The sequence below is a fragment of the Cervus elaphus genome, chromosome 31 (assembly GCF_910594005.1).
Source record: "Cervus elaphus chromosome 31, mCerEla1.1, whole genome shotgun sequence".
Classification (NCBI taxonomy): domain Eukaryota; kingdom Metazoa; phylum Chordata; class Mammalia; order Artiodactyla; family Cervidae; genus Cervus; species Cervus elaphus.
The window spans coordinates 40,374,388-40,400,009 of record NC_057845.1 but is presented as its reverse complement, the minus strand read 5'-3'; the positions used below and the strand labels follow the sequence as shown (position 1 = coordinate 40,400,009).

The 25,622-nt window shown below is 36.0% G+C and overlaps 1 protein-coding gene across 1 annotated transcript in view; it reads right to left on the bottom strand.

The window, feature by feature from the left end:
• EPHA6 (EPH receptor A6) overlaps nt 1–25,622 on the bottom strand; it is a 924,354-nt gene that overhangs the window by 738,710 nt on the left and 160,022 nt on the right. Inside the window, exon 3 of the mRNA XM_043892992.1 lies at nt 4,350–5,013. Coding sequence (XP_043748927.1) covers nt 4,350–5,013 — 664 coding nt within the window. The remainder of the gene's footprint in view (nt 1–4,349; nt 5,014–25,622) is intronic.

Sequence of the window (25,622 nt, the reverse complement as noted above, 5' to 3'; positions counted from 1 at the left end):
GTTGTGTCCGACTCATTGTGACCCTACGAACTGTAGCCCGCCAGGCTCCTCTGTACCTTTGTTACATAGTAGGCCAAGACTTCTCAAATGTATTTAAATAATTAATGATTATTTCTAAAACCTCACTGTAATTTTTCCTGTTTATTATCTCTAACAACAAAGTTCCAGATAAATCTGTATTTTTCCATCATTCTCAGCAGCATGTAGACACTGTTCTAATAGTGCCCGTATCAGACTCCACAAAACAAACGGAGCAAAAAGGGCCTAATTAATGATGAGCAACTGGGGCCTCCTCTGCACTGTGGCAGGCAGGGAAAGTTAAAGCAGCATAGTAGGAGCAGAGGTGCTTTGAATGAGGAAATAAAAGGAAGGGGGAGAGGGGAGGGAGGAAGTGAGGGGGAGAAAACACATAAAGACCAGATTGAGAATTATCAAGGCTTTAGTTATAAATACAGTATTATTTACTGAGTCACCCCAGGGAATAAAATTCTGTTCTCTACACCTTAGAATCATGATTCATAAAATGAAGGGTAACCATATTTTCAATGGCTTTCCATATCTAAAATACCACCGCCCTTCCTGAAGAAAAGTTTCCTGTCTCACAGAAATAAGAAGAAACAGCACGTTGTCAGTATATCAACGACTTCTATCTTTAACTGTTCAGTACAACCTGGTTCTACTAATCATTGACATCAACAAATTTCTTACTCTTTATTACAGAAATGATATTAAATATATCTCTTTTATCTGACAGGCCTGGTAAAACAGGCACATAATTAGTACAAATTATAGCAGAGATGACAGAGACATTAACTTTGTGAAGATCCAAATATATGACATCTGTGTTAGACCTTGAAGGATGAATAAAAATCCACCACAGAAAAGGAAGAAGAAAGGGATGCAAGCAGTTAGATAAAATATGAAAAAAAGCGAGAGACAGGAAAAATACATAGATTATTCAAAAGTAACAAAAACAGGAGACAGAACTTGCCAAAGTCAGAAAATAATAGGATATGACCAAACTGTGAAGCTCCTTGAAAGGCAATGATGACCAACTACTTTCAATGAAAGAGAAAGTAAAAACACAGAATATTTTTCTAAAATGAAATATATTAAAAGTGCTATCAGGGTTGACACTAAGTGACTTTACGGCATCCTAGATGAAGCATCAGACACATGAATGAATCCATTTTAAATGTGTGGCCTTATTAAATCACAATGAACCACTGACTGCTACATCCCCTGCTTTTAGGAACATGAGAACCTTTTACAATTATTCTATTCCTGCCCATGTGTGTCGTATACATGAGGAACAATGGTGTCTTGTTTGATTTTTAGTTCTCCAGGTCAAGGACAGCTTTAGTTGGGAAGCTTCATTCACATCCATAAGTGATTTCAATGAAGCTCTTCTGGACTTCAACACAATGTCATAATAGAATAGATCTTTGGGAGGATGTGAGCCTCTGAGCATGAAAGAGGGGCATTAGTCATGAGAATTAAGAGAGAAGACTGCAGTATACTTAATCTTGCAGCTTCCTATAAACATACTTCCAGGATTCAGCCCTTTTGCAGTCCCCTTGTAAACTCACTTTATACCTAGTCATGTGAAAAACTCCCTCTTAAGCCAACCACTATACTCTAAAAATTTTTGATTCAAACTCTTTAATGAATGAGGCCATATAGAGAGAGGCCCTGGAATATAAGGGATAATCTTAGACATTCCAATCCCTGTCACACTCCCAGCTGAATTCAGTCTCATGAGTGACCTCTGTTTATAATAAGCAAAAGAATTACCCACATATGAGACCTGAGAAGTCATAAATCACCGTGGCTTTAAGTTATTAAGTTTGGGGTTATTTTACTCAATAGCAATAGATCATTGAAACATACAACTCTATAGTTATTTCTACTACAAATCAAAATTATTAACAGATCATCAGATATTAAAAAATGTTAATAGCTAAGATAATGTTCTAACAGAATAAGCCAGAACAAAAGAAAATGACATAGAAATACTGTTCTTTCTTTTCCCATTATATATACATAAGCATACAGTCACATTATTATCTGAGCTGTATTTTAGTCATGTATATTCCAATTAATATGTCATTTAGGTTATAGATAATTCTGAGGTTTGGTTATGAGATAAGTTGTTTGTAGAGAGCAATGGAATCAATAAAAATTTATTATCAGAGGATAGAAAGGGGCACTATGAAGCATCAAGAACACAAATAAATACTTTAAAATGGAAACTGTTGGTAGTATAATATACCTTCACAAAAATGAAGTCCCGACATCAACTTTGTATTTGTAAATAGCAATTCATTGTATTCAATTGAAACCAGGCACATGTGTTTTCTTGTAATAGTTTTTCATATACTTTATCATTGATTATAACCACTAATTTATTTATGAACAAGGAAGTTAGTAAGCAACAGATTTAGAATCCAAGCATAATATTCCAATTTCTCCCATTGCTACAAGAAGATGATGAGCATTTGTACTGTACCCACTCATTTCTGCAAATAAATTACAATAAAGATTATAAGCCATAAAAATGAATGAGTCAAGCAGTAGCTCTAGATAAGCCAATAATTACCACTTGTCTAAAATCATCCTTGCTCAAAAGTGAAGGAATTTTAAAGCATGCAAGCAAGATTGAAATTTCACAGAGCAAACATATTAAGGAAAAAACATCTAGTCATCAATAACTGTCACTACTTTTAATTCTATGATCAACACCATAAAGTATACTTAATAATAATAATCATTTAAATCCATAGATAGCTATTCTTTAAATAATTTAAAACTTTATTTTTACCCTGACTCAGCTTCTACCTAAGACAAAGTATGATAACCTTACATTGTTATTATATGCAATACATTTTATGCTTGGCTATTATTGCCTTCTTAATCTCATTAAAAAATGATCCATATATATGAATTTTTCTTTAGTGTTATTTTCCAATGTATATTTTTTTTACAGTGCCTCTTAAAAGATTCATTTTCAACAAATTTCTGTTTCATTCTAAATCCTTGCTATATATGAAAATATTGAATTAATTATATATAAAGCTTCAATGAAATATATTTTAATGTTTAGATAGTGAAGAAAGTTGGCTCATACTTTGTAAAAATACACTACATGCAAACAGTATTTTCAAATGACCTAACATAGTTATCATTGATGGATTTAGTGAACTTTTTCAGCATTCTAGAGCTCGTATTTTATAAATAGATAAAACATTAAAAAATTCACATGTGGCCCTATATAGAAACAAATGTTTTCCTTATTCATTTTCATCCTTCTTAATGGGTAGGAACATAACATCACCAAAAAGTCAGAAAATTCAATATGATTGATGCTACAGAAAAAAAAAACAAACCTCAAATAATTTATCATTGAGAGGAAAAATATCTTCTATGCTATTATTTACCAAACATTACTTTCATTTCTTTATTTGTGTTTTGATTATGAGTCCTATATCCAAATGTAATGGATATGATTTATCTTTACCAGGCATTATGCACAAAATTTTAAATATATATATATATTTATTAGATTAATAAGCCTTCATAAAATGATTCACACAAAAACTTTTCATGTTTAAAATTACAGATATGTCATTATCATAAAACATAAAAGGTATGGTTTTAAACTTAATCAGCATTTCATTGTGTTAAAACTTCCTAAAAATTAGATTTTGCACAAATACTGCTATCTAAACACACAAACAAAAAATAATGTGTTATATGGTAGGAAATTACATTTAATAGTAGCAAGGATAAATGAAGCTCTGATACACTCAGTACTCAATCTCAAAACATATAACATTTCTATAAACTATCTTGTATGTTGAAAAACATATATATTATTCATATGCATACATATGAATTCCTCACTTATTTAAATATAATTTCAGCTTATCTTGGTACTACTCAATTATTACAACTCAACATGAAAGAATTGTTTCAAACTGTCATATTCTCTACGAACCACCAAAATATTAAAATTAAGCAAATGCCTGCTTTGAATTCCTTTTGCTTTTCGTTGCTGCTATTGATGTTGTTTTCCTTTATAAAAATTAAGTGAACACAGCAAATACTCTACTGAAGGCAGAATGGAAGAACATTTGTCATGGTATATAACTTATTCAACATCTTCATACACTATTCCTAGGTGGGAAAAAATCAGAAATTATCTTACAGTTAATATGAGTTCATATCTTGCACAATTAATTCTTCCAGGAATAATAATAAAAAATGTATTAACTGAAAGTAAATATATGTATGTTGAAAAAAGCCATCATTTGAGTGCATGAATAATTATTGAAATGTGTTTTTCTTACCGTGGCAAGAACCTTCGGTTTCTTCATACCCTGTGCTGCAGATACATCTTCCAAGAGGAACCAGCCAATCTCCATCAGCTCCACAATAGAGTTTAGGAGTGTCACGCTCTTCTGCACTCTTCACACAGGAGCCCCTTACTTCAACCAAGGAGGAAGAATCAACCCTTGGGATAGTGTCTGGAAACACGGCCAGGTTACGAACAGTAAAGGGGCATTTTTTGTAGAAAACACGGACGGAAACTAGGGCAATGCATGCCCCGATGTCTTGAAAAGCCAGATAAAATCCTTTCCTTTCTATAGGCCCCAGCTCACGAATCTCAGTGTTGAGTTTGAGGATGCGATCACCCAAATCCATCTGGGTAAAACTTTCATCAGCAGCAATTGTGTCAATCTTTGTATACTGGCTTGGCTTGAATTTAATTCCATGGGACTCATCTGATTCCACATAATATAGATTAAATGTTTCTTTGCAAGTCCCCAAGACCCACGGGATGCTGTTACAATCCCTCAGTGTGAACTTCATTTCCACATAAATTTTCTGAGCTGCATCACGAGAGATCCAGTTTGTACGAAGCCAGTTGTTTTGGTTTGGCTCCATCACATTGCATACCTGGTATGTGTGAATGGGCCTGTTGTGTTCATCCATTTCAGTAATGGCATCCCACTGCAAAAAAGAAAAAAAATAAATGATTATAAAACCACAGTGGTTAAACATCTATGATGATCTCCAACATTTTCTGTTTTACTGAAAGAAAAAAGAATAAAAAGGACACAAGTGAAGCAAAGCCACAGTGGTACAGGATTTTAAGAAGGAGACTTTCATTTCAGAATGGGTTCTGAACATACCAGCTGTCCTAGTATGAATCTTACCTTCTTACATGTTAGTTGCAACATCGAGGGACACTTTATTTATCCTCTAACTTCCCTGCTGGCTCAGATGGTAAATAATCTGCCTGTAATGCAGGAGACCCTAGTTTGAATCCTGGGTTGGGAAGATCCCCTGCAAAAGGGAATGGCCATCCACTCTAGTATTCTTGATCGGAGAATTTCCATGGACAGAGGAACATGGCGGGCTATAGTCCATGGGGTCACAAAGAGCCAGACATGACTGAGTTAGCGACTAACATTTTCATTTTCACTTTTCTCCTCCACTATAAAATGAAGCTTATCACATAGTACCTGTTTCATAGGTTTGTTGTGAAGTACAAATTAATTAATATATGTAAAGAACTTTAAATGGTTTCTAGTACTCTACGCTCAGTTGCTCACTCATATCCTACTCTTTGCAACCCGCTGGACTGTAGCCCACCAGGCACCTCTGTATGTGGGATTTTTCAGACAAGAATACTGAAGTGGGTAACCATTTCCTTCTCTACTAGTACTCTATATTCAACCTAAAATAGCATCTACTATGTAACCAAATAACTAGACCAATGATAAATGCACTCCAGTTAACCATTTGTCTTCATATCCAATTTGTCACAAATTGAAGTATGTTTTTCAGTATTCAATTAAATATTTACATGTCTGTTTTGATAGAAAATGTGTACATAGACTTCCCAGGTGGTGCTAGTGATAGAGAACTTGACTGTCAATGCAGGAGACAAAACAGACATGAGTCCAATCCTTGGGTCGGGAAGATCCCCTGGAGAAGGAAATGGCAACCCACTCCAGTATTATTGCCTGGAGAATCCCATGGACAGAGGAGCCTCGTGGGCTACAGTCCATAGGGTCGCAAAGAGTCGGACATGACTGAAGTGACTTAGCAGTAGCAGCAGCATATGTAGATAAGACTTAGATTTATTCAAGAAATACTTAAGTATTATTCTGAATACTAGGATAGCAGTAGTGAACAAACTGAACAAAAGCTCCCTGCCTTCAAGGATCTTACTTAGGGTGAGGAGAGGCAATAAAAATTGTAAATTACTCAACTGAACAATATGGTAGAAAGTATAATGGAAAAAAATAAGACAGAGAGATGGGGGGAAGAGGCTTGCAATTACAGTGTGGCCAGAGAAGGCCTTCCTGAGGTTCTGACATTTAAGTAACATCTTAGAGGTGAGGTAGTGGAGAGGAAACAGTAAGCACCAATCCCTGAGGCAGGAGTGTATACATATGTTTTAGGAACAGTTTGAATGGCGCTTAACAGAGAGGCAAAGATTGTGCAAAAAAGCCTTTGTAAGAATTGGAAACACCTCGGTTTTTCCCCTGAGCTAGATTACTGAATCATCTTCACTTCTGTGTTTACATACAAGAATTCTGCCATTTATATGAATAGAAAAACCTTGTTTATCCTTTTCTTTAAGTTTCAATAAAAATACTTGAGCACATTGAAATTAGTTGGTATTGTCATTATTTATAAACCTAATATCACATACTTTTATATTACAATTTAGATTGTAAGTATATTTTGTTTAATGAAAGTTACAACATATTTCAATAAACAAAAACATATTTTGGTAACCTTATGTTTTTTTTGGGAAAATATACCAGTCATCATAATTTCTCATTTTTATTAAGGTACAATGGAAATGATAAACTGTTTTCTATAGTGAATAAATATTCTATTCTAGATACCATACTTCAATGATTTATAATAAGATTGTTTAACTCATCTAGTTTGCAGCTTCTTATTTTTGTTGGATGTAGAGAGCTATCTAACCAAGACTGGTGGAATTTCAATTAGTATAGTTTCTAATAGAATAGCCACTTTTCTCAGTCTACTGGATTGTTACATCACATACTTTCTACTTTAAAATTCCACAAATAAACAATTTATTTTATCAACCAAGCGAACTTAAAAACAATTTTTTATCTAAAATTTCATTTGTAATTTTGCTTACTTGAAATTCAGGAGGTATTTTCCAGAAACAATGAGCTCCTTTAGAAGTGTGGATATAATTTTTGCAAAATACACCCATGGCTTATCAGTGGTGACCCAATATCTCAAAGAGGCACATGAAATTATCTATCTATCTGTCTTTCATCCTAGCATATTACCGGTGTTATATGACTTTTAAATACTTAAATTTAAAGGCAAACCAGCACTATTAAAGCTTATTTAATATGGTAAGCTAACCATTAAGAATATAAATAGTAAGACAAGATACAAATAATAAAACCTGAGGAAAAACTATCAAAATAAGAGTTTGAAATTCTATGCATTTTACCCATTGAGGAGCTTCCAAAGTACTTATTCAATGATCATTCTTATTTTAGATAAATCTCTAATAAAAACTGATTTTGTTTCACAAGGAATGTATGTAATTTGGCACACCAATGCAGAAGGCACAGGAGACACAGGTTCAACCCCTGGGTGGGGAAGATCCCCTGGAGTAGGAAATGGCAACCCACACCAGTGTTCTTGCATGAGAATTCCAGTCCATAGGGTCGCAAAGAGTCAGAAATGGCTGAGCATAAGCACACACACTGCATGCTCCACCCTAGAAGTATAGAGAGCTACAGTCAATACTTTCTGTTTGAATAACTACATTCTAACAACTTCAGGCTACATCCCTTCCTATTAATAAAAAGTATTAACCATGCTCTCAATCATTTCTCCTAAAACAGGAGACTAACTAAAATGTGAAAAACTATATCTGTAACAAAAAAAATCTGAAATCATTGGGCTTCTCAGGAGGTGCCAGTGGTAAAGAACCTGCCTACCAATGCAGGAGATATGAGATGAGGATGCGATCTCTGGGTCAGGAAGATCCCCTGGAAGGGGGCATGGCAACCCACTCCAGTATTCACACCGGGACAGTCCCATGGACAAAGGAGCCTGGCGGGCTACAGTCCAAAGGATCACAAAGAGAAAAAATTCTGAAATTATCACATATCTTTACTTTAAAATATGTTGGGTTTGGAAAAAATGTTCAGATGGAAAGAAAGCTCAGGAATGAGAAGAATATGACATTCATACTTTGAATCAGAACTAATCTGAACCAAGAGATAAGGAAATAGCAAAATATATGTGAACAATGAGAAATGTGGTTCTTTTCAAAGCACTACATGACGATGCTTAACAAAATGGGACATCATTTTCTATGATAAATTTATGATGTCTGAGAAACAACAGTGCATTTTCTATTTAACTAAAGAAAAAGAAATCAATTAAAAAGAAAGAAAAAGAGATTAGAATGAGATTCAGTTATCAAAACAGCCAAAAGTGATCAACTGCTAAATTTCTTCTTATACAAAAATAATGAAAGTAATTTAAGTTATATTTTTAAATTTGAATATGATCAAAATAAGAACATGAATAAACTCAAGGTTTGTATAAGATCTAAAGTGCTAAAAAATTCATAAAAATATATTATCATTGTTATATATATATAAATGGTATCATTTAAATCAAAACATATCCTTTGGAAATACTGTATTACAAAAAGCGTTGTTTGTATTTATATAGTTATATAACTTTCAGTTATAATTTCCAAGTATTAAAATAAATAGGGCCTCAAAAAATGTAAGAACCAAGGAAAGAATGGAGGTATGAGGGCTCACATACCAAATATCTAAATATTTTAAAATGATAACTCACTCTTCAAATAAGATCAAACTCTAAGCATGCTTTATTTGCATATTTTAGAAAGATACCGGAAGGTGAGATTCAAATTTAAAATATTTAGACTTCTCAGAATTTCAGGCTAGCATGTGGAAGTCCATCCAGGGCCAACTCATAGGCTTAGTCAACCCCATTTCTATTACCTTACCTGACTCCAGGTAAATCCCATATAAAGAAGGGCTTCATGCAAGCACATATATGAGTTATACAATACTATAAATTAACTCTACTTCAATTAATAAAAAGGTTAAAAATCCCAACTTGGAGTAAAAAGCACTGTAATTACTCTTTAATATAAAAAAGTTAAATATATTATAAAAACTTTTATGTTCCACTTCATTACTGGGTAGTCAATGTAAGCATGTGCCTCAAAACTCTTCTGCCTCATAAAGTTCTGCACAGATCCTACAGATCCTAGATTAATAAATTCAGTTCAGTTCAGTCACTCAGTAGTGTTCAACTATTTGTAACCCCATGGACTGTAGCATGCCAGGCCTCCCTGTTTATCAACAGCTCCCAGAGCTTACCCAAACTCATGTCCATTGAGTTGGTGATGCCACCCAACCATCTCATCCTCTGTCATCCCCTTCTCCTCCTGCTTTCAATCTTTCCCAACATCAGGGTTTTTCAAATGAGTCAGTTTTTCGCATCAGGTAGCCAAACTATTGGAGTTTCAGCTTCAGCATCAGTCCTTCCAAAGAATATTCAGGACTGATTTCCTTTAGGATGGAATGGTTGGATCTCTTTGCAGTTCAAGGGACTCTCTAGAGTCTTCTCCAACACCACAGTTCAAAAGCATCAATTATTCAGTGCTCAGCTTTCGTTACAATCCAACTCTTACATCCATGCATGACTACTGGATAAACCATAGCTTTGACTAGGTGGACCTTTGTCAGCAAAGTAATGTCTCTGCTTTTTAATATGCTGTCTAAGTTTGTTATAGTTTTTCTTCCAAGGAGCAAGTGTCTTAAATTTCATGGCTGCAGTCACCATCTGCAGGGATTTTGGAGCCCCCTCCCCCAAAATAAAGTCTGTCACTGCTTCCATTGTTTCCCCATCTATTTGCCAAGAAGTGATGGGACAGGATGCCATGATCTTATTTTTCTGAATGCTGAGTTTTAAGCCAACTTTTTCACTCCCCTCTTTCATTTTCATCAGTGGCTCTTTAGTTCTTCTTCTCTTTCTGCCATAAGGGCAGGGTATATCTGCACATCAGAGGTTATTGGTATTTCTCCCAGCAATCTTGATTCCAGCTTGTGCTTCAGCCAGCCCAGCATGTCACATGATGTACTCTACATATAAGTTAAATAACGGGGTGACAATAGACAGCCTTGATATACTCCCTTTCCAATTTGGAACCAGCCTATTGTTCCATGTCCAGTTCTAACTGTTGCTTCTTGACCTCCATACAGATTTCTAAGGAGACGAGTAAGGTGGCCTGCTATTCCAATCTCTTGAAGAATTTTCCACAGTTTTTTTGTGATTCACATATTCAAAGGCTTTGGCATAGTCAATAAAGCAGAAATAAATGTTTTTCTGGAACTCTCTTGCTTTTTCGATGATCCAGCAGATATTGGCAACTTGATCTCTGGTTCCTCTGCGTTTTCAAATTCTAGCTTGAACATCTGGAAGTTCACAGTTCACATACTGTTGTAGTCTGGATTGGAGAATTCTGAGCATTACTTTGCTAGTGTATGAGATGAGTGTAATTGTGTGGTAGTTTGAGCATTCTTTGGCATTGCCTTTGACCTGCTTCATTTTGTACTGTAAGCCAGATTTGCCTGTTACTCCAGGTATCTCTTGACTTCCTACTTTTGCATTCCAGTCCCCTATAATTAAAAGGACATCTTATTTGGTTGTTAGTTCTAGAAGGTCCTGTATGTCTTCACAGAACCGTTCAACTTCAGCTTCTTCAGCATTACTGGTTGTGGCATAGACATGGATTACTGTGATACTGAATGGTTTGCCTTGGAAACAAATAGAGATCATTCTATCATTTTTGAGATTGCATCCAAATACTGCATTTTGGACTCTTTTGTTGACTATGATGGCTACTCCATTTCTTCTAAGGGATTGTTGCCCACAGTAATAGATACAATTTTCATTTGAGTTAAATTCACCCATTACAGTCCATTTTAGTTTGCTGATTCCTAAAATGATGTTCACTCTTGCCATCTCCTGTTTGACTACTTCCAATTTGCATTGATTCATGGACCTAACATTCCAGGTTGCTATGCAATATTGCTCTTTATAGCATTGGACTTTACTTCCATTGCCAGTCATATCCACAATTGAGTGTTGTTTTTGCTTTGGTTCCATGTCTTCATTCTTTCTGGAGTTATTTCTCCACTTATCTCCAGTAGCGTATTGGGCACCTATGAAACTGGGGAGTTCATCTTTCAGTGTCCCATATTTTTGCCTTTTCATACTGTTCATGGGGTTCTCAAGGCAAGAATACTGAAGTGGTTTGCCATTCCCTTCTCCAGTGGACCACATTTTGTCAGTATTCTCCACCATGACCCGGCTGTCTTGAGTGGTCCTATTTGGCATGGCTCATAGTTTCATTGAGTTAGACAAGGCTGTGATCAAATTGTTTAGTTTTCTGTGATTGTGGTTTTCAGTCTGCCTGCCCTCTGCTGGAGAAGGATAAGAGGTTTATGGAAGCTTCCTGATGGGAGAGACTGACTGAGGGTAAACTGGGTCTTATTCTGATGGGTAGGACCATGTTAAGTAAATCTTTAATCCAATTTTCTGTCAATGGGCAGGGCTGTGTTCCCTCCCTGTTGTTTCACCTGAGGCCAAACTATGGTGGAGGTAATGAAGATAATGGTGACCTCCTTCAAAAGGTCCCAGGCAGGCACTGCTGCACTCAGGGACCCAGCCCTGCAGCAGGCCACCGCCCACCCACACCTCTGCCGGAGACTCCTGGACACTCCCAGGCAAGTCCAGGTTAGTCCCTTGTGGGGTCACTGCTCCTTTCTCCTGGGTCCTGGTGCACAAGGTTCTACTTGTGCCCTTCCAGAATCTGTTTCCCAGTCCTGTGTAAGTTCCGGCGGCTCTATGGCGGGGTTGATGGCGACCTCCTCCAAGAGGGCTTATGCCATACCCAGGTCTGCTGCACCCAGAGCCCCTGCCCCTGAAGAACACAGCTCTGGCTCAGTCTCTGTGGGCTCTTTGGGTCCTGGTGCACACAAGATTTGTTCGAGCCCTCCGAGCATCTCCATCAGGTATAGGGCTTGATTCTAAACGTGATTTCACCCCTCCTATCATCTTGCCAGAGCTGCTTCTTTGCCCTTGGATGTGGGGTATCTTTGTTGAGGATCCAACATTCTCCTGTTGACGGTTGTCCAGCAGTGAGTTATAATTTTGGAGTTCTCATAGGAGAAGATGAGCACACTTCCTTCTATTCCACCATCTGGGAGTCAGTTTATAGTATATATTAAATTCCAGAACAGGAATGAAGATATTAGGTACAAGAACTGCTTGCTCTTACTCGACTTATAATAAAGTAACAATTATGAAAACATAACTGACAGCACAGAACTGAATATAAGAAATAAACAGTATATATAGTAAGTACAGTAAGAGTCAAAAAGACAGCAACACTTGTGAACAGGGGTGGCTTGGCAGGTTTGCTCAAGACAGATACTGGACTTTAACCTTAAAGAATTACAAGATTCAATAAAGCAGAGGGAAAAGAACATATAGAAAAATAATGTTTAACACTAAATATATGCATATAATTTTTGGCAGCACAGTCCTATACTACTTATATTTAGTGGGTAAAAGGTTTTTCCCCTATTTAAGACAAAAACAAACACACATGTACTTATTCTCCAGCTGTGAAACATTTTGGAGTACAGGTTTTGGCTAAATAAGAATCAGTTGTAGACCAAAGCGTTCATTCTTTCATAAACTTCAAGCGCACCTTGGATTCCTGAGGGCAACTAGTAGTATCCTGAATTTAAACTGTCAAAGCTCTCCCACAAACGTTAATGTATACGGTCCTCATCAATCTGATAAAGTGAGACTGATACTTTCATGTTCATGTTACTGATACAGAATTCAATACCTAGGAATTGCATGGGCTAATGACTGGAACCAGGCCCTCTAACTTTATTTTCTGCCTTTCATGATGTTTTGCTGGTGTCTTATTGGCCTCTCCCAGGGCTAGCCAGTTCTTAGAGACAGCAAAAAGCTCTGGGCCTAGAGCATATCTTTCATATGCAAACCAACCAAACCTGAGTCTATAGGCCCAACTAACTTCTTATCTAACCCTCACACACCAAGCCAGTATTTCTTCTCTCTTAAATCATCCCAGGATCAGGTACCGAGCCACTAGAGACCATTCTCTAGCCCAAAGCCTGTAGGAAACTAGCCAATCCTTAATTGCTTACTCTGTTCCACATTGCATTTCCCACAGAAACTCTAAAAAAGGCTCTGGCTCAGGTTTTCCCATCATGCCTGTCTTCTGTCATTTGACCAAGACCCACTCCTTCCCTTGTGGCCCTCTGTGGCATTGACAACCCCCTTCCAAGAACCTGTGAGTATAATCAACTTCTTTCCAAGTGTAATTCTTGTCTCCTCCTATGACCGCACTGACTTTACCATAGTTCCATTATCCAACATGTACATTCCTAGAACAAACAGCTGTATGGTTTATGACACGTTCTTCCTGGCAACCCTTTGGAAGACAACTGATTCTTGCTTAATTAAAAGCTTTTGTTGAGTGAGACATTCCAAGTTACAAAGTTTTTCTATTCATCACACGTAATTCTCTCCTGTATCCAAAGAAACAGATTCATACGATGTCTATTAGGCAGAAGTTCTCTGTATCCAGCCACAAAAGCAGATACAATTCGTAAGGTATTCTACCCCTGGAAGCATGTATTAAGGTAATTAAATAAGGAAGCTATTAGACTGAAGTAGCTCATACTTTGACAGTGTATCTGAGCAAATCCAAACCTAAGCTATAGTGAAGAAAGTGAAAGCGTTAGTCGCTCATTTGTATCTGATTCTTTTCGACCCCACGGACTGTAGCCCACCAGGCTCCTCTGTCCATGGGATTCTCCAAGCAAGAACACTGGAGAGGGTTGCCATTTCCTTCTGCAGGGAATCTTCCCAACCCAGAGATCAAACCCTGGTCTCCCGCATTGAAGGCAGTTTCTTTACAATCCAAGCCACGAGGGAAGCCCAAGCTATAGTAAATTCATATAAATGCACCAAGAAAATAAAATCTAAACCTAAGACCAACCAATCACAAACAGCCAACCAGCCTCTCCCAAATAATTCACTCACTTAAGTTATAGCCAATCAAATAATTCCCTTGCTTTGCTTCTATGTCTGCTATACATAGCTGCTGTTGGCAGAGTAAGCCTAAACATTTTTCATTTGATGTTGTCTGATTCAAACTGAAATTAGTGACAGGGATAGAGTGGGATAATTTAGCATTAAGGGAGTTTGGGAAACCACTGTAAGCTAAAGACAATGTAAGAAGAGAATCTAGTAACCTACTCTATGGAAGACCAGGTGCACACTCAAGTCACAAGTCTTGGTAGTTAAAACACAAGGCAATAGATATGGGGTCTGAATCTTGTTATATGAGGTCAAGGAGTTAATGGTCCTTGAAGAGGAGCACTTCTGCATGTAGCCAAGACAGGAATACAGGTGAAAGTGGAAAGAGACTAGGTAAAAGGAGACACTGCACCAAAATCTGAGATAAATTACTGTTTTTTAGGATATGCTCTCACCTTACTATTAACATACATATGATTTAAATAGGGCATGGCAGTCCCAGCTAAACCATATAGGGTCAAAGATGGAACTATGATGTAAGCCTTGACATCTACCTAAGAATGATGAAGAAGGTAGTCTTCTTCCCTCCTTACTTTTCTTTTGATTATGAAAATGTAACCCTCTTTTCTCTCGGGGCTATGCTCCCTTGCTGCCCATTTGTACCTCTCACAAGCTTCCTATGCTAATAAACTCACTCTCTGCTATTTTTCTTCACTCTGAATTCTTCCTGGGAGGAGATAAAAGAACCTAAGCTTTGTTAATTCCTGATACCAGGTGAGTGGTTTCAGTTAAAAGACAGTGTGTTCAAGTCACTTCCCAAGCTGGGGATCATGGGGATCAATCTGAGGTGTGGCGGGGTTCAAGTCGCATCCAAGAAGTGTGGTTTCATTACTTCAAATAAATTCTTGGAAATTTTATTATGCCTCAGTGTATTTTTTTAATAAATGTATATGTTGAGTTATATTTTACTGAGGTTTTCGCTATATTATATAATACTGAATTGTTTTATATATTGGTATTTTAAGTCATATGAAAATATGAAAAATTAAAATAAACAACATAAAATGGAGGAGTTAAAATATTTTGAGTTTAGTTCCTTTTTTGTAAAAGCAAACTGCTGACAGAATTGGCCAACTTAACAGAAGACCTAATGATAAGTTTAATTATTTCATCAACTTTGGTAATTAATAGGTATATTTACACATTTCAAACTGGAGAGTAAGTTATATATGTGCTTGTCTTAAATAGAGGTAGGACTTTAACCCACTGGAAAACACTTGGCATATAGCTAAAGTTGCCAATAATCTGCACATGTAGCTTAGTCCTGTACATCACCTAAGACTATTTCTCCACTGACAGATCACTTGGGCAGTCCCATTTAAAATGAATCTTTGCCTGTTTGGGGGAAAATGGACACATGTATGCCTATGGCTGAGTCCCTTCATTGTTCACCTAAAACAATCACAGTATTGTTAATCAACTATATCCCAAAAGAAAATAAAATGTTTAAAATAAAATGAATCTTTGTTAGAAGTGATGTAAAATGCTTTGAATAGTCCTTTACTGATGCTTGAGGGTTTTCTAAAAACCCATCCCTATCTCCATAGGGTGAATTTTTATTTCCATAGCAAGGTAAATCAACTAGACCAAAAGCTGGATTCATTTTGGGTACAGAAAGTCAGAATAAGGAAATTAATTCCTAAAGTGACTGGCAGTCACTGTAGAATCAGATTGCTTTCTTTTCCCTCAGAGAACAAAATAAGGCAATCAAATAGCCTTTCTAGGCAAGAATATCCAGATAATTAGACGGTGTTGGTAAACTGACTTAAACATACAAAATTCTAACGTGCATCTCTCAAGTTTACAACTTCTTCCCTCTAAAATCTTTATAATTCAAAGGGAATATAAATATTTATTTTTTAAAAAACTTAAAAAATTGAAAATAAAAGCAGATAGTCTTTCTCAACATATTACTCAGCACAGAGCTGTTAGAAAAATAATATTATTTTTAAAAACCAGTGATAACTGTTTTTTTTAACAGTGATAATAGCAGTGATAACTTTCTCAAAGGGCATAGATCAAGAAAATTTTAACAAAGGAAGAGAGCAATAAACTTCACACTAAAATTCTTAACTTCTTTAATCTACAGACAGGAAGGGGAGGGGAAAAAAAAATCACACCCTAGATTCCTTAATACCTTAATAATAAACAGCTCCAGGCCTGATTGAGTTTATTTATTTTTTCTGATCGAGTTTAAAGAAATAAAGAAAAATCAGTTAAAAAAAATATATATATATCAGTAAAAACAAACAACAACAAATATATATATATTTATGTATTTATATGTATGTATTTATTTATTTATACATATAAATATTTATATATGTATATGTATATGTGTATATATATATATATATAATATGCTGATAGGAGGGCTTCCTTGGTAGCAGAGATGGTAAAGAATTCACCTACAATGTGGGAGACCTGGGTTTGATCCCTGGGCTGGGAGAGCCCCTGGAGAAGGGAATGTCAACTCACTCCAGTATTCTTGCCTGGAGAATCCACATGGACAAAGGACCCTGGCTGGTTACAGTCCATGGTGACGCAGAGTCGGACATGACTGAGCGTCTAAACACACAGGGACGAGGGAAGGAAGCATTCTAATAACAGAAGAGATAGCTAAATATATATATACCTATAGGCTTTTACCTTTACCTGTGCTTCCTATATGATTAAGTACTTCTTTATATGCATGTAGAACCAGTTTCCTCTCTTCCCTTTTCTCTGTCTGCCTTTTTGAAAATCACATGCAAAATAAATAAATAAATAAAAATCACATGAACTCTAATATTAAAATTAGTAACTTTTAAATTTATTTCTGTCTCCACTTGTAACAGATCCCAGCTATCACCTATAGAGGAAGTAAATATGTGGTAAAAAAGATATTTTTAACCTATTTCTTCAAAATGTGGTTATGATAAATAAAGGGGAAAGACAAAAAGGAAATGAAATATTACGAAAGTTCATTTCAAAGATATACAATCCAAAAATCCAAATGACTTAAAGTTAGCTAGCATTACACTGGTAGATGATTGATTAATAAAAAATGAAATAGCCCATCATTATCCCATCTTTTTCCAAAAGTAAAATATAATCTAAAGACAGATTTAAATGAAACAAAGAAACAACAAAATCATGATAAACCTGTAATTCTTAACTTGAGTCCTTGTATAACTTGTTACCAAGGGTTTAGCAGTATATGACTTGAACTAATTATTCCTCAAGATTAAACTAAATTTAAATGAGGAAGGGAGCAAGGGAGGAGGAAAAATTCTCTAACTTCATTCTAAGAATGATAAAAAATAGAAACGGTGATAATGAAAAGAAGTCTTCACTTTGTAATATGACATATGCCTGATTTGTTTCAAATATTTTAGCTTTTACCTTGCATAATCCAAATAAAGTGGTTAAATGTACATAGGCATCTCATTATGTAACCTATAGTGGCTTAATTTTTAAATCATAAGTATCTAATATTCTCTACCAAAGGAAAGTTTGTTAAAGGGCCCTTCTTACTCTAATGTGATATTTTCCTCTGAACCACTTAAATATTCACTTTGAGTCAATATTCTGACATAAACTTAGAAAATTAGTGCCCTGAATTCTGCTGCGAGGCATGTAGTTAATAACATAAATCTGTTTTGCAGGATAAAAGTGAAGGCTCTGCATTTAAATGATAACTAGTTTCAGAGAATAAAACAAGAGGCAAAATCATGTGCAGATACATTTCTATTTCACTTAGGGCAAACATAAAACTTTTTTATTAAAACTACAAAGATATTTAATAAAAAACTAAGAACTCAGTGGCATATCTGCAAGACAACTGCTAAGACTAAGTTTTATAAATAAATTTATTACTTTGGATGCATCCATCCTATTAACAAGACCAAAATATTACAGCAAGGATAACTTCTATTAACAGGGAATGATGCTTCCCATAAAAAGTCACATATTCATGAAGGTTGTTGTTTAGTTGCTAAGTCATGTCCAACTCTTTGCAACCCCATGGACTGTAGCCCACCTTTTTAAAGAGGGTCCATCTTCTGAAAGTCTGCAAACCTTAAATGGTACACAAAGTTAAGATTTTCACTTAACCAATAAATAAAATGCCCCCAAAATCATCTATAAAAAGCATTTCTACAATAAAGATATGGAAAATATTTACCTTAATTATTCTATGTTCAACATACATGAATTACATGCTACTTTCCATAGGACTTCACAAATACAGAAAGCATGTGAAAATAATCTCATAAATCATATTTAATTTCATTTCTATATGGTAGAGATAATAAAACATATGCTGGTTTCATGGATGAGGAAATTGACTTAAAGGAGGGAGCTGACCTATCTGAGTTTTCAGAGCAAACAGAAGAAACATTATCACAAGTACCTAGGGGATCCTATTGGTCCATATGGAGCTTTTAACCAAATACATTTAGTCGAATATAATCTCTGTGAAAGTAGGGACTTTGTTTTGTTCATTATTAAATTCCTAGTACCAGGGGAATATCATACCATGATCACAGTAGGTTCTTAATATTTACCAACTAGAGAAATGAGTAACAGAGGTTGGAATTCTCATTAAACTCTGAATGCGTCCACTGATGGGAGACTACTGTTTCTCATATCAGGATTCTAGACACATTATTGAGAGATATATAAACATTAAGCTCTCTTCTTTCAAATAACTCTGTGGCACTGATTTCCAACTATTAGAAAAATATTTTAGAATACTAAATTAGTAGTATTTAGAGGGAAGTTTCATGCTGTTAAGTTGGGAATTTTCCCCTACACCTCACTTTTAATATCACAAATTATTGATTACCTGGAATATGGTTTGGATGTATTCTTTCTGTAAGACTGTTTAAAAGAACTGAATAGTTTCAAATAGGATCTGACATAATCATCAATATGCAATAAGCCAGTCTAATAAACTTACCCTGTTATTTCAAACAACTTTTAGAAAAAGTTTCATTAATTTTTTTATTAGGGAAAAAAGCAAAATAATATTTGAAGCTAACTAAATAAAAACACTTACCAATCATCCATCTTGCAAAACTCAAGGAAAAAACTATCCCTGGATACTACATATTATATTCTACAGAATAATAAACTAAAATTTCTGTCAGCATAGTAACAAAAAAATCTTTTGATATACCACATGGAGTATTAACATCATGTTGGGAACATAAATCTTTCAGGTCTAAAATACATGGAACCAATGACCTAGGGTACTTTTGTAATCAATACTTAGGTATTTTGTAATAGGTAAAAACAATTAGATGCATGATAAATATCATGCATACTTCTGATTAACTCAATACTCTTGAGGTAGAAGAACAGAAAAAATATTATCTAAATAATATGAAATACTTTTCATATGAATACACTATTAAAATACATTGAAAAATGTTTCTCCGTGTGTTAGTTGTGTTACATTTTTCTATGAAAGTTTATAATTCATGAATACAATAAGCAAAACACTGCACATTTCTTAAATATCTAAAACTTAAAAGGATAGGGAATTAAGTGATACACATACTTACAGAAATATGGCTCCCAAAGTTTAAAAGCTTATATTCAAAGTCAGGATTATCTCTTACATATACTTAAAAAGTCTAACATGCACTGCTTGTGGTGTTTAGTTGCTAAGTCATGTCCAACTCTTGAGACCCCATGGGCTGTAGTCCACAAAGCTCCTCCGTCCATGGGATTTCCCAGGCAAGAATACTGGAGGGGTTGCCACTACCTTCTCCATAACATATACTAAAAATAGTTAATATTTAGAGCAATGATTTAAGTAAAATTCAAGCTTATAAGTTAATATAAAAAATCAGTGAACACACACATCTGAGAAATTAGAAATATAGTAAAGTAGAATATGGAAACATTTTTTTAAAAATCTTAAGAGGAGGGAGATGAAAAATTGTATACAAGCACATAAATAGGAAGTATAAAACGTATCATGACAGAAGGCAAAATATACATGTTAAATATATATTTCAAAACAGTAACTATTAAATATCAACAATAACTATTAAATACCCACTTTTAAAAGTTTTAAAAGCCAAGAGTTTCTAATAAAATCCAACTGTTACCCACAAACTACTGAGCCCATGAGCCACAACTTGAGAGTTCATGCACAGCAAAAGACCCTGCGTCAGGCAACTCAGATTTGAGGCAGTAGATAAATAAGGAAAATATTTTTTTAAAAAAAGAGCTATGAGTGAAAAATATCTAGACTACATAAAGAAATCTTATAAATCAATAATAAAAAACAGCAACCTGAATGCAAAAATAGCTAAGGATACAGGATAATACAAACAAGTATGTGGAAATACTCAGAAACTCATTTAAACTTAAAGAAACTGAAATAGTACTGGAATAAAATTTTAGACTCATTAAGACTGATAAAAATGAAAAAGCTCTATCTTTTTAAGTACTTTCAAGACAGAGGTAAGTAAGAAGCTTTATAAATTGTTGATGAGAAAGTAGACTCTTAGAGCTATCACAGAGGGCAGTCTGATGGCACTTAAGTATGCGTATATATTATGGCATGTACAGTTATACACACACTCACAAATATATAAAGCCTAGAGAAACATTCTGCAGGCCTATAACTGGAAATGTATGAGTACATTCATAATAGCACAATTTATTGTAACTAGAAGTTGGAGGTAATCGCTACAGATAAGTAAACTGTAGTAGAATCAAATAGCAAAAAACTACATTCACAGCAGTTAGTACTGGAAGAGTAAATGAATATCGAGCAACAAATGCAGATTCTAAAACACAGGGTTTATAAAAAATATTGAGAATACAAATGAGATCTATTGTTTATGAAAACCAAAGTAATATATTTACAAGATAAATTACATTGCCTAAAACCATATACAAACTAAAGGTTTTCTCTTCAAACACAATAGAATCATTGTCTATGGTAAAAGAAGAGGAATATGTATAGGAAGTAGGATTTAAAAAAAATAAAGCAAGAGAGGACTTCCACAGATTAATAATGATAATGTGACACTGAACTAATACGTAGTCAGAATTAAGAGGCAGACATAATTGGTTATTCCAGGCACTACAGGTACCTCTCTCCTAGAGAATGGGAAGACTCAATAGGTCTCACTGCTCACACATGAAGAAACCACCCTAGAAATTCGGAGGTTTGGAGAGGACCATAGGAGAGAGCCACATGAAAAGTGTGACTCCTTCTAATCTCGACAAATTTGGAAATGGGGTTGTGACATCTTGGAGATATGATGGTATCACTTTGTCCAAGCTAGAGATTTGTATAATATCTGATTACCACAGTTTTTGTTTTTTCAACTTTATATAGACAAAGTGTCTAGGGATAAAAAAAAAAAAAAAAAGAACAACAACAAGGGAAACTATAGAAAGAACAATACTACATGGCACATGATGAGTTCCCTGGGAGTAAATTGTCTCCATTGTGGATACAGAAATACCCAAGCATGTCTAGGAAGCTGCTGCACAACGTAGAGGTCTTTCCACTGGATTTGTTGCAGAAAGCTGTAACACTAGTAGAGAATACCTCCAAAGGAAAGAAGAAAGCCAAACTAAAGTTCCTCCAGTAACAAGGTCCTCCTCAACATTGGAAAGTTGGACAGTTTTTGAGTATAAATCCCAGAAACAGTCAAAGTGGGCAAGGTTTTGTAAGGGAATAGCTTGTATGAGTGGGTGAGTTAGCCTAATTTGCCTGTTGGTGTTCTTTATGGAGATGACATACTAATGCACATACTACTAGAACAGTGATTAAGGTGTACAAACGTCTCATCAGTTTTTACTCTTCTGCTTCTAAATGGGTTTCAAAATAGTCCAAAACACACTCCCCAATATGTTTTCCTTTATCACTTGTGTTTTTCATACACATATAATTTCTGCCTCTTGTCTTTGGCAAATCACTACTAGAAATGGTGAATTACAAAATGGATTCAAAGGGCACATGTAGGTGACTGAACAAGTCCAACAGTCTAGGAAATGCAGGCAAGGACTTCGCTGCTTCTGTCTACACACAGGTGTTTCTGTCAGAATAAAGCTAAATTGCTTTAGGTAAAACAAGATACTTAAAATTCAAGGTGAAGAAGAAATTTTCTGTGACTCTTCACAATGGAATACAGAAGATTGATCTTAGGAACACTTGCCTGCATTCTTGCTAAATCCCCAATTGTTTTAAGAATTGGATCTCTTTTGATCTGGAATACTATTGTAGTACACTCAGAATACTCTCCTATCTAGAGAATACTTCTAAAACTAGATTTAGTACTGAGACTGGGAGCAGGTCCTGATCAGAGCTGGAAACAGAAGAAAGATCATGCTATAATCCACTTCCACTGTACTACCCAATTCAGTCTCTGCTCCCCAGTTTACACGATAAGCCACTTCAGTGTAACTTTCTTAATAGGGAGATAATAAAATTTGAATTCTTGCCTGAATGACATTCCATGAGCTCCATGATCTGATATTCAGTCAGTTCAGTTGCTAAGTCGAGTCTGACTGTTTGGGACCCCATGGACTGCAGCACACCAGGCTTCCCTGACCATCACCAACTCCCAAAGCTTGCTCAAACTCAAGTCCATTGAGTCTATGATGCCATCCAACCATCTCATCCTCCATCGTCCCCTTCATCTCCTGCCTTCAATCTTTTCCAGCATCTGGATCTGTTCCAGTGAGGTAGTTCTTTGCATCAGGTGGCCAAAGTACTGGAGTCTCAGCTTCAGCATCAGTCCTTTCAATGAATGTTGAGGGTTGATTTCCTTTAGGATTGACTGGTTTGATCTCCTTGCAGTCCAAGAGACTCTCAACAGTCTTCTGCAACACCACAGTTCAAAAGCATCAGTTCTTAAGAGCTCAGCTTTTTTTTTTAAGGTCCAACTCTCACATCCATACATGATTACTGGAAAAAACCATAGCTTTGACTAGACAGACCTTTGTTGGCAAAGTAATGTCTCTGCTTTTCAACATGTTGTCTAGTTTGGTCATAGCTTTATTTCCAAGGAGCAAGTCAACAACTTGCAGTCAACAAGTTGCAGTGATTTTGGAGCCCAAGAAACTCAAGTCTCTCACTGCTTCCATTGTTTCCCCATCTATTTGCCATGAATTGATGGGACCAGATGCCAAGATCTTAGTTTTTTGAATGCTGAGTTTTAAGCCAGCTTTTTCACTCTCTTCTTTCACTTTCATCAAGAGACTCTTTAGTTCCTCTTCACTTTCTGCCATAAGGGTGCTGTCATCTGCGTATCTCAGGTTATTGATATTTCTTCCAGCAATCTTGATTCCAGCTTGTGCTTCATCCAGCCCAGCATCCTGCATGATGTACTCTACATATAAATAAAATAAGCAGGGTGACAATATACAGCCTTGACATACTCCTTTCCCAATCTGGAACCACTCTGTTGTTCCCTGTCCAGTTCTAAGTGTTGCTTCTTGAACTGCATACAGATTTTTCAAGAGGCAGGTCAGGTGGTCTGGTATTCCCATCTCTTGAAGAAGTTTCCACAGTTTTTGGGGATTTACACAAAGATATTGGTTTGGTCAATAAAGCAGAAGTAGTTGTTTTTCTGGAATTCTCTTGCTCTTTCTATGATCCAGTGGATGTTGGTAATTTGATCTCTGATTCCTCTGCCTTTTCTAAATATAGCTTGAACATCTGGAAGTTCACAGTTCACGTACCGCTGAATCCTCCCTTGGAGAATTTTGAGCATCGCTTTACTAGCGTGTGAGATGAATGCAATTGTGGGATAGTTTGAATATTCCTTGGCATTGCCCTTCCTTAGAATTGGAATGAAAACTTACCCTTTCCTGTTCTGTGGCCACTGATGTGTTTTCCAAATTTGCTGGAATATTGAGTGCAGCACTTTCATAGCATCATCTTTTAGGATTTGAAATAGCTCAACTAGAATTCTATCACCTCCACTAGCTTTGTTTGTAGTGATGCTTCCTAAGGTCCACTTGACTTCACATTCCAGGATGTCTCATTCTAGGTGAGTAATCACACCATCGTGGTTATCTGGTCAGGAAGATCATTTTTGTAGAGTTCTTCTGTGTACTCTTGCCAGCTCTTCTTAATATCTTCTGCTTCTGTTAGGTCCATACCATTTCTGTCCTTCATTGTGTCCATCTTTGCATGAAATGATCCTTTGGTATCTCTAATTTTCTTGAAGTGATCTCTAGTCTTTCCCATTCTATTGTTTTCCTCTATTTCTTTGCATTGATCACTGATAAAGGCTTTCTTATATCTCCTTGCTATTCTTTGGAATTCTGCATTCAAATGGGTATATCTCTCCTTTTCTCCTCTGTCTTCAGCTTCTCTTCTTTTCTCAGCTATTTGTAGGGCCTCTGCAGGCAACCATTTTGCCTTTTTGTCTTTCTTTTTCTTGAGGATGATCTGAATCACCACCTCCTGTACAATGTCACAAAGTTCCATCCATAGTTCATCAGGCAGTCTGTCTATCCCTTGAATCTATTTCTCACTCCCAGTATATAATCGTAAGGAATCTGATTTAGATTGTACCTGAATGGTCTAGTGGTGTTCCCTAACTTCTTCAATTTAAGTCTGAATTTGGCAATAAGGAGTTCATGATCTGAGCCAGTCAGTTCCCAGTCTTGTTTTTGCCAGCTGTACTGAGCTTATCCCTCTTTGCCTGCAAAGAATATAATCAATCTGATTTCGGTATTGACCATCTGCTGATGTCCATGTGTAAAGTCTTCTCTTGTGTTGTTGAAAGAGGGTGTTTGCCACAACCAGCATGTTCTCTTGGCAAAACTCTGTTAGCCTTTGCCCTGCTCCATTTTGTACTCTAAGGCCAAATTTGCCTGTTACTCCAGGTACCTCTTGACTTCCTACTTTTGCATTCCAGTCCCCTATGATGAAAAGGACATCTTTTTTGGGTATTAGTTCTAGAAGTTCTTGTAAGTCTTCATAGAAGTGTTCAGTTTCTTCAGCATTACTGATAGGGGCATAGCCTTAGATTGCCATGATATTGAATGGTTTGCCTTGGAAACAAACAGAGATCATTCTGTCATTTTTGAGACTGCACCAAATTAACATTAATTTCACATCTTAGCTGCAGCAGATGCTGTCAGCAATCTGCCCGCTTCCTTGACCTTTCAGGATGCTCTAACTACTTTGTGCATGAGGGCTGTCATTTCATTCCTCAAAACTGCATAAGTGTCTGTGTGTACACAGGTCAGAAGCGCTAAGGAATAAACATCCCTAGGGGAAAAGCCCTCTACAGATGAATCATGGAATTTAGTGTATCAGACATAATTTTATACTATTTCCCTGAACCTCCCAATGGGATTAACCTCCAGTTATCCATGGT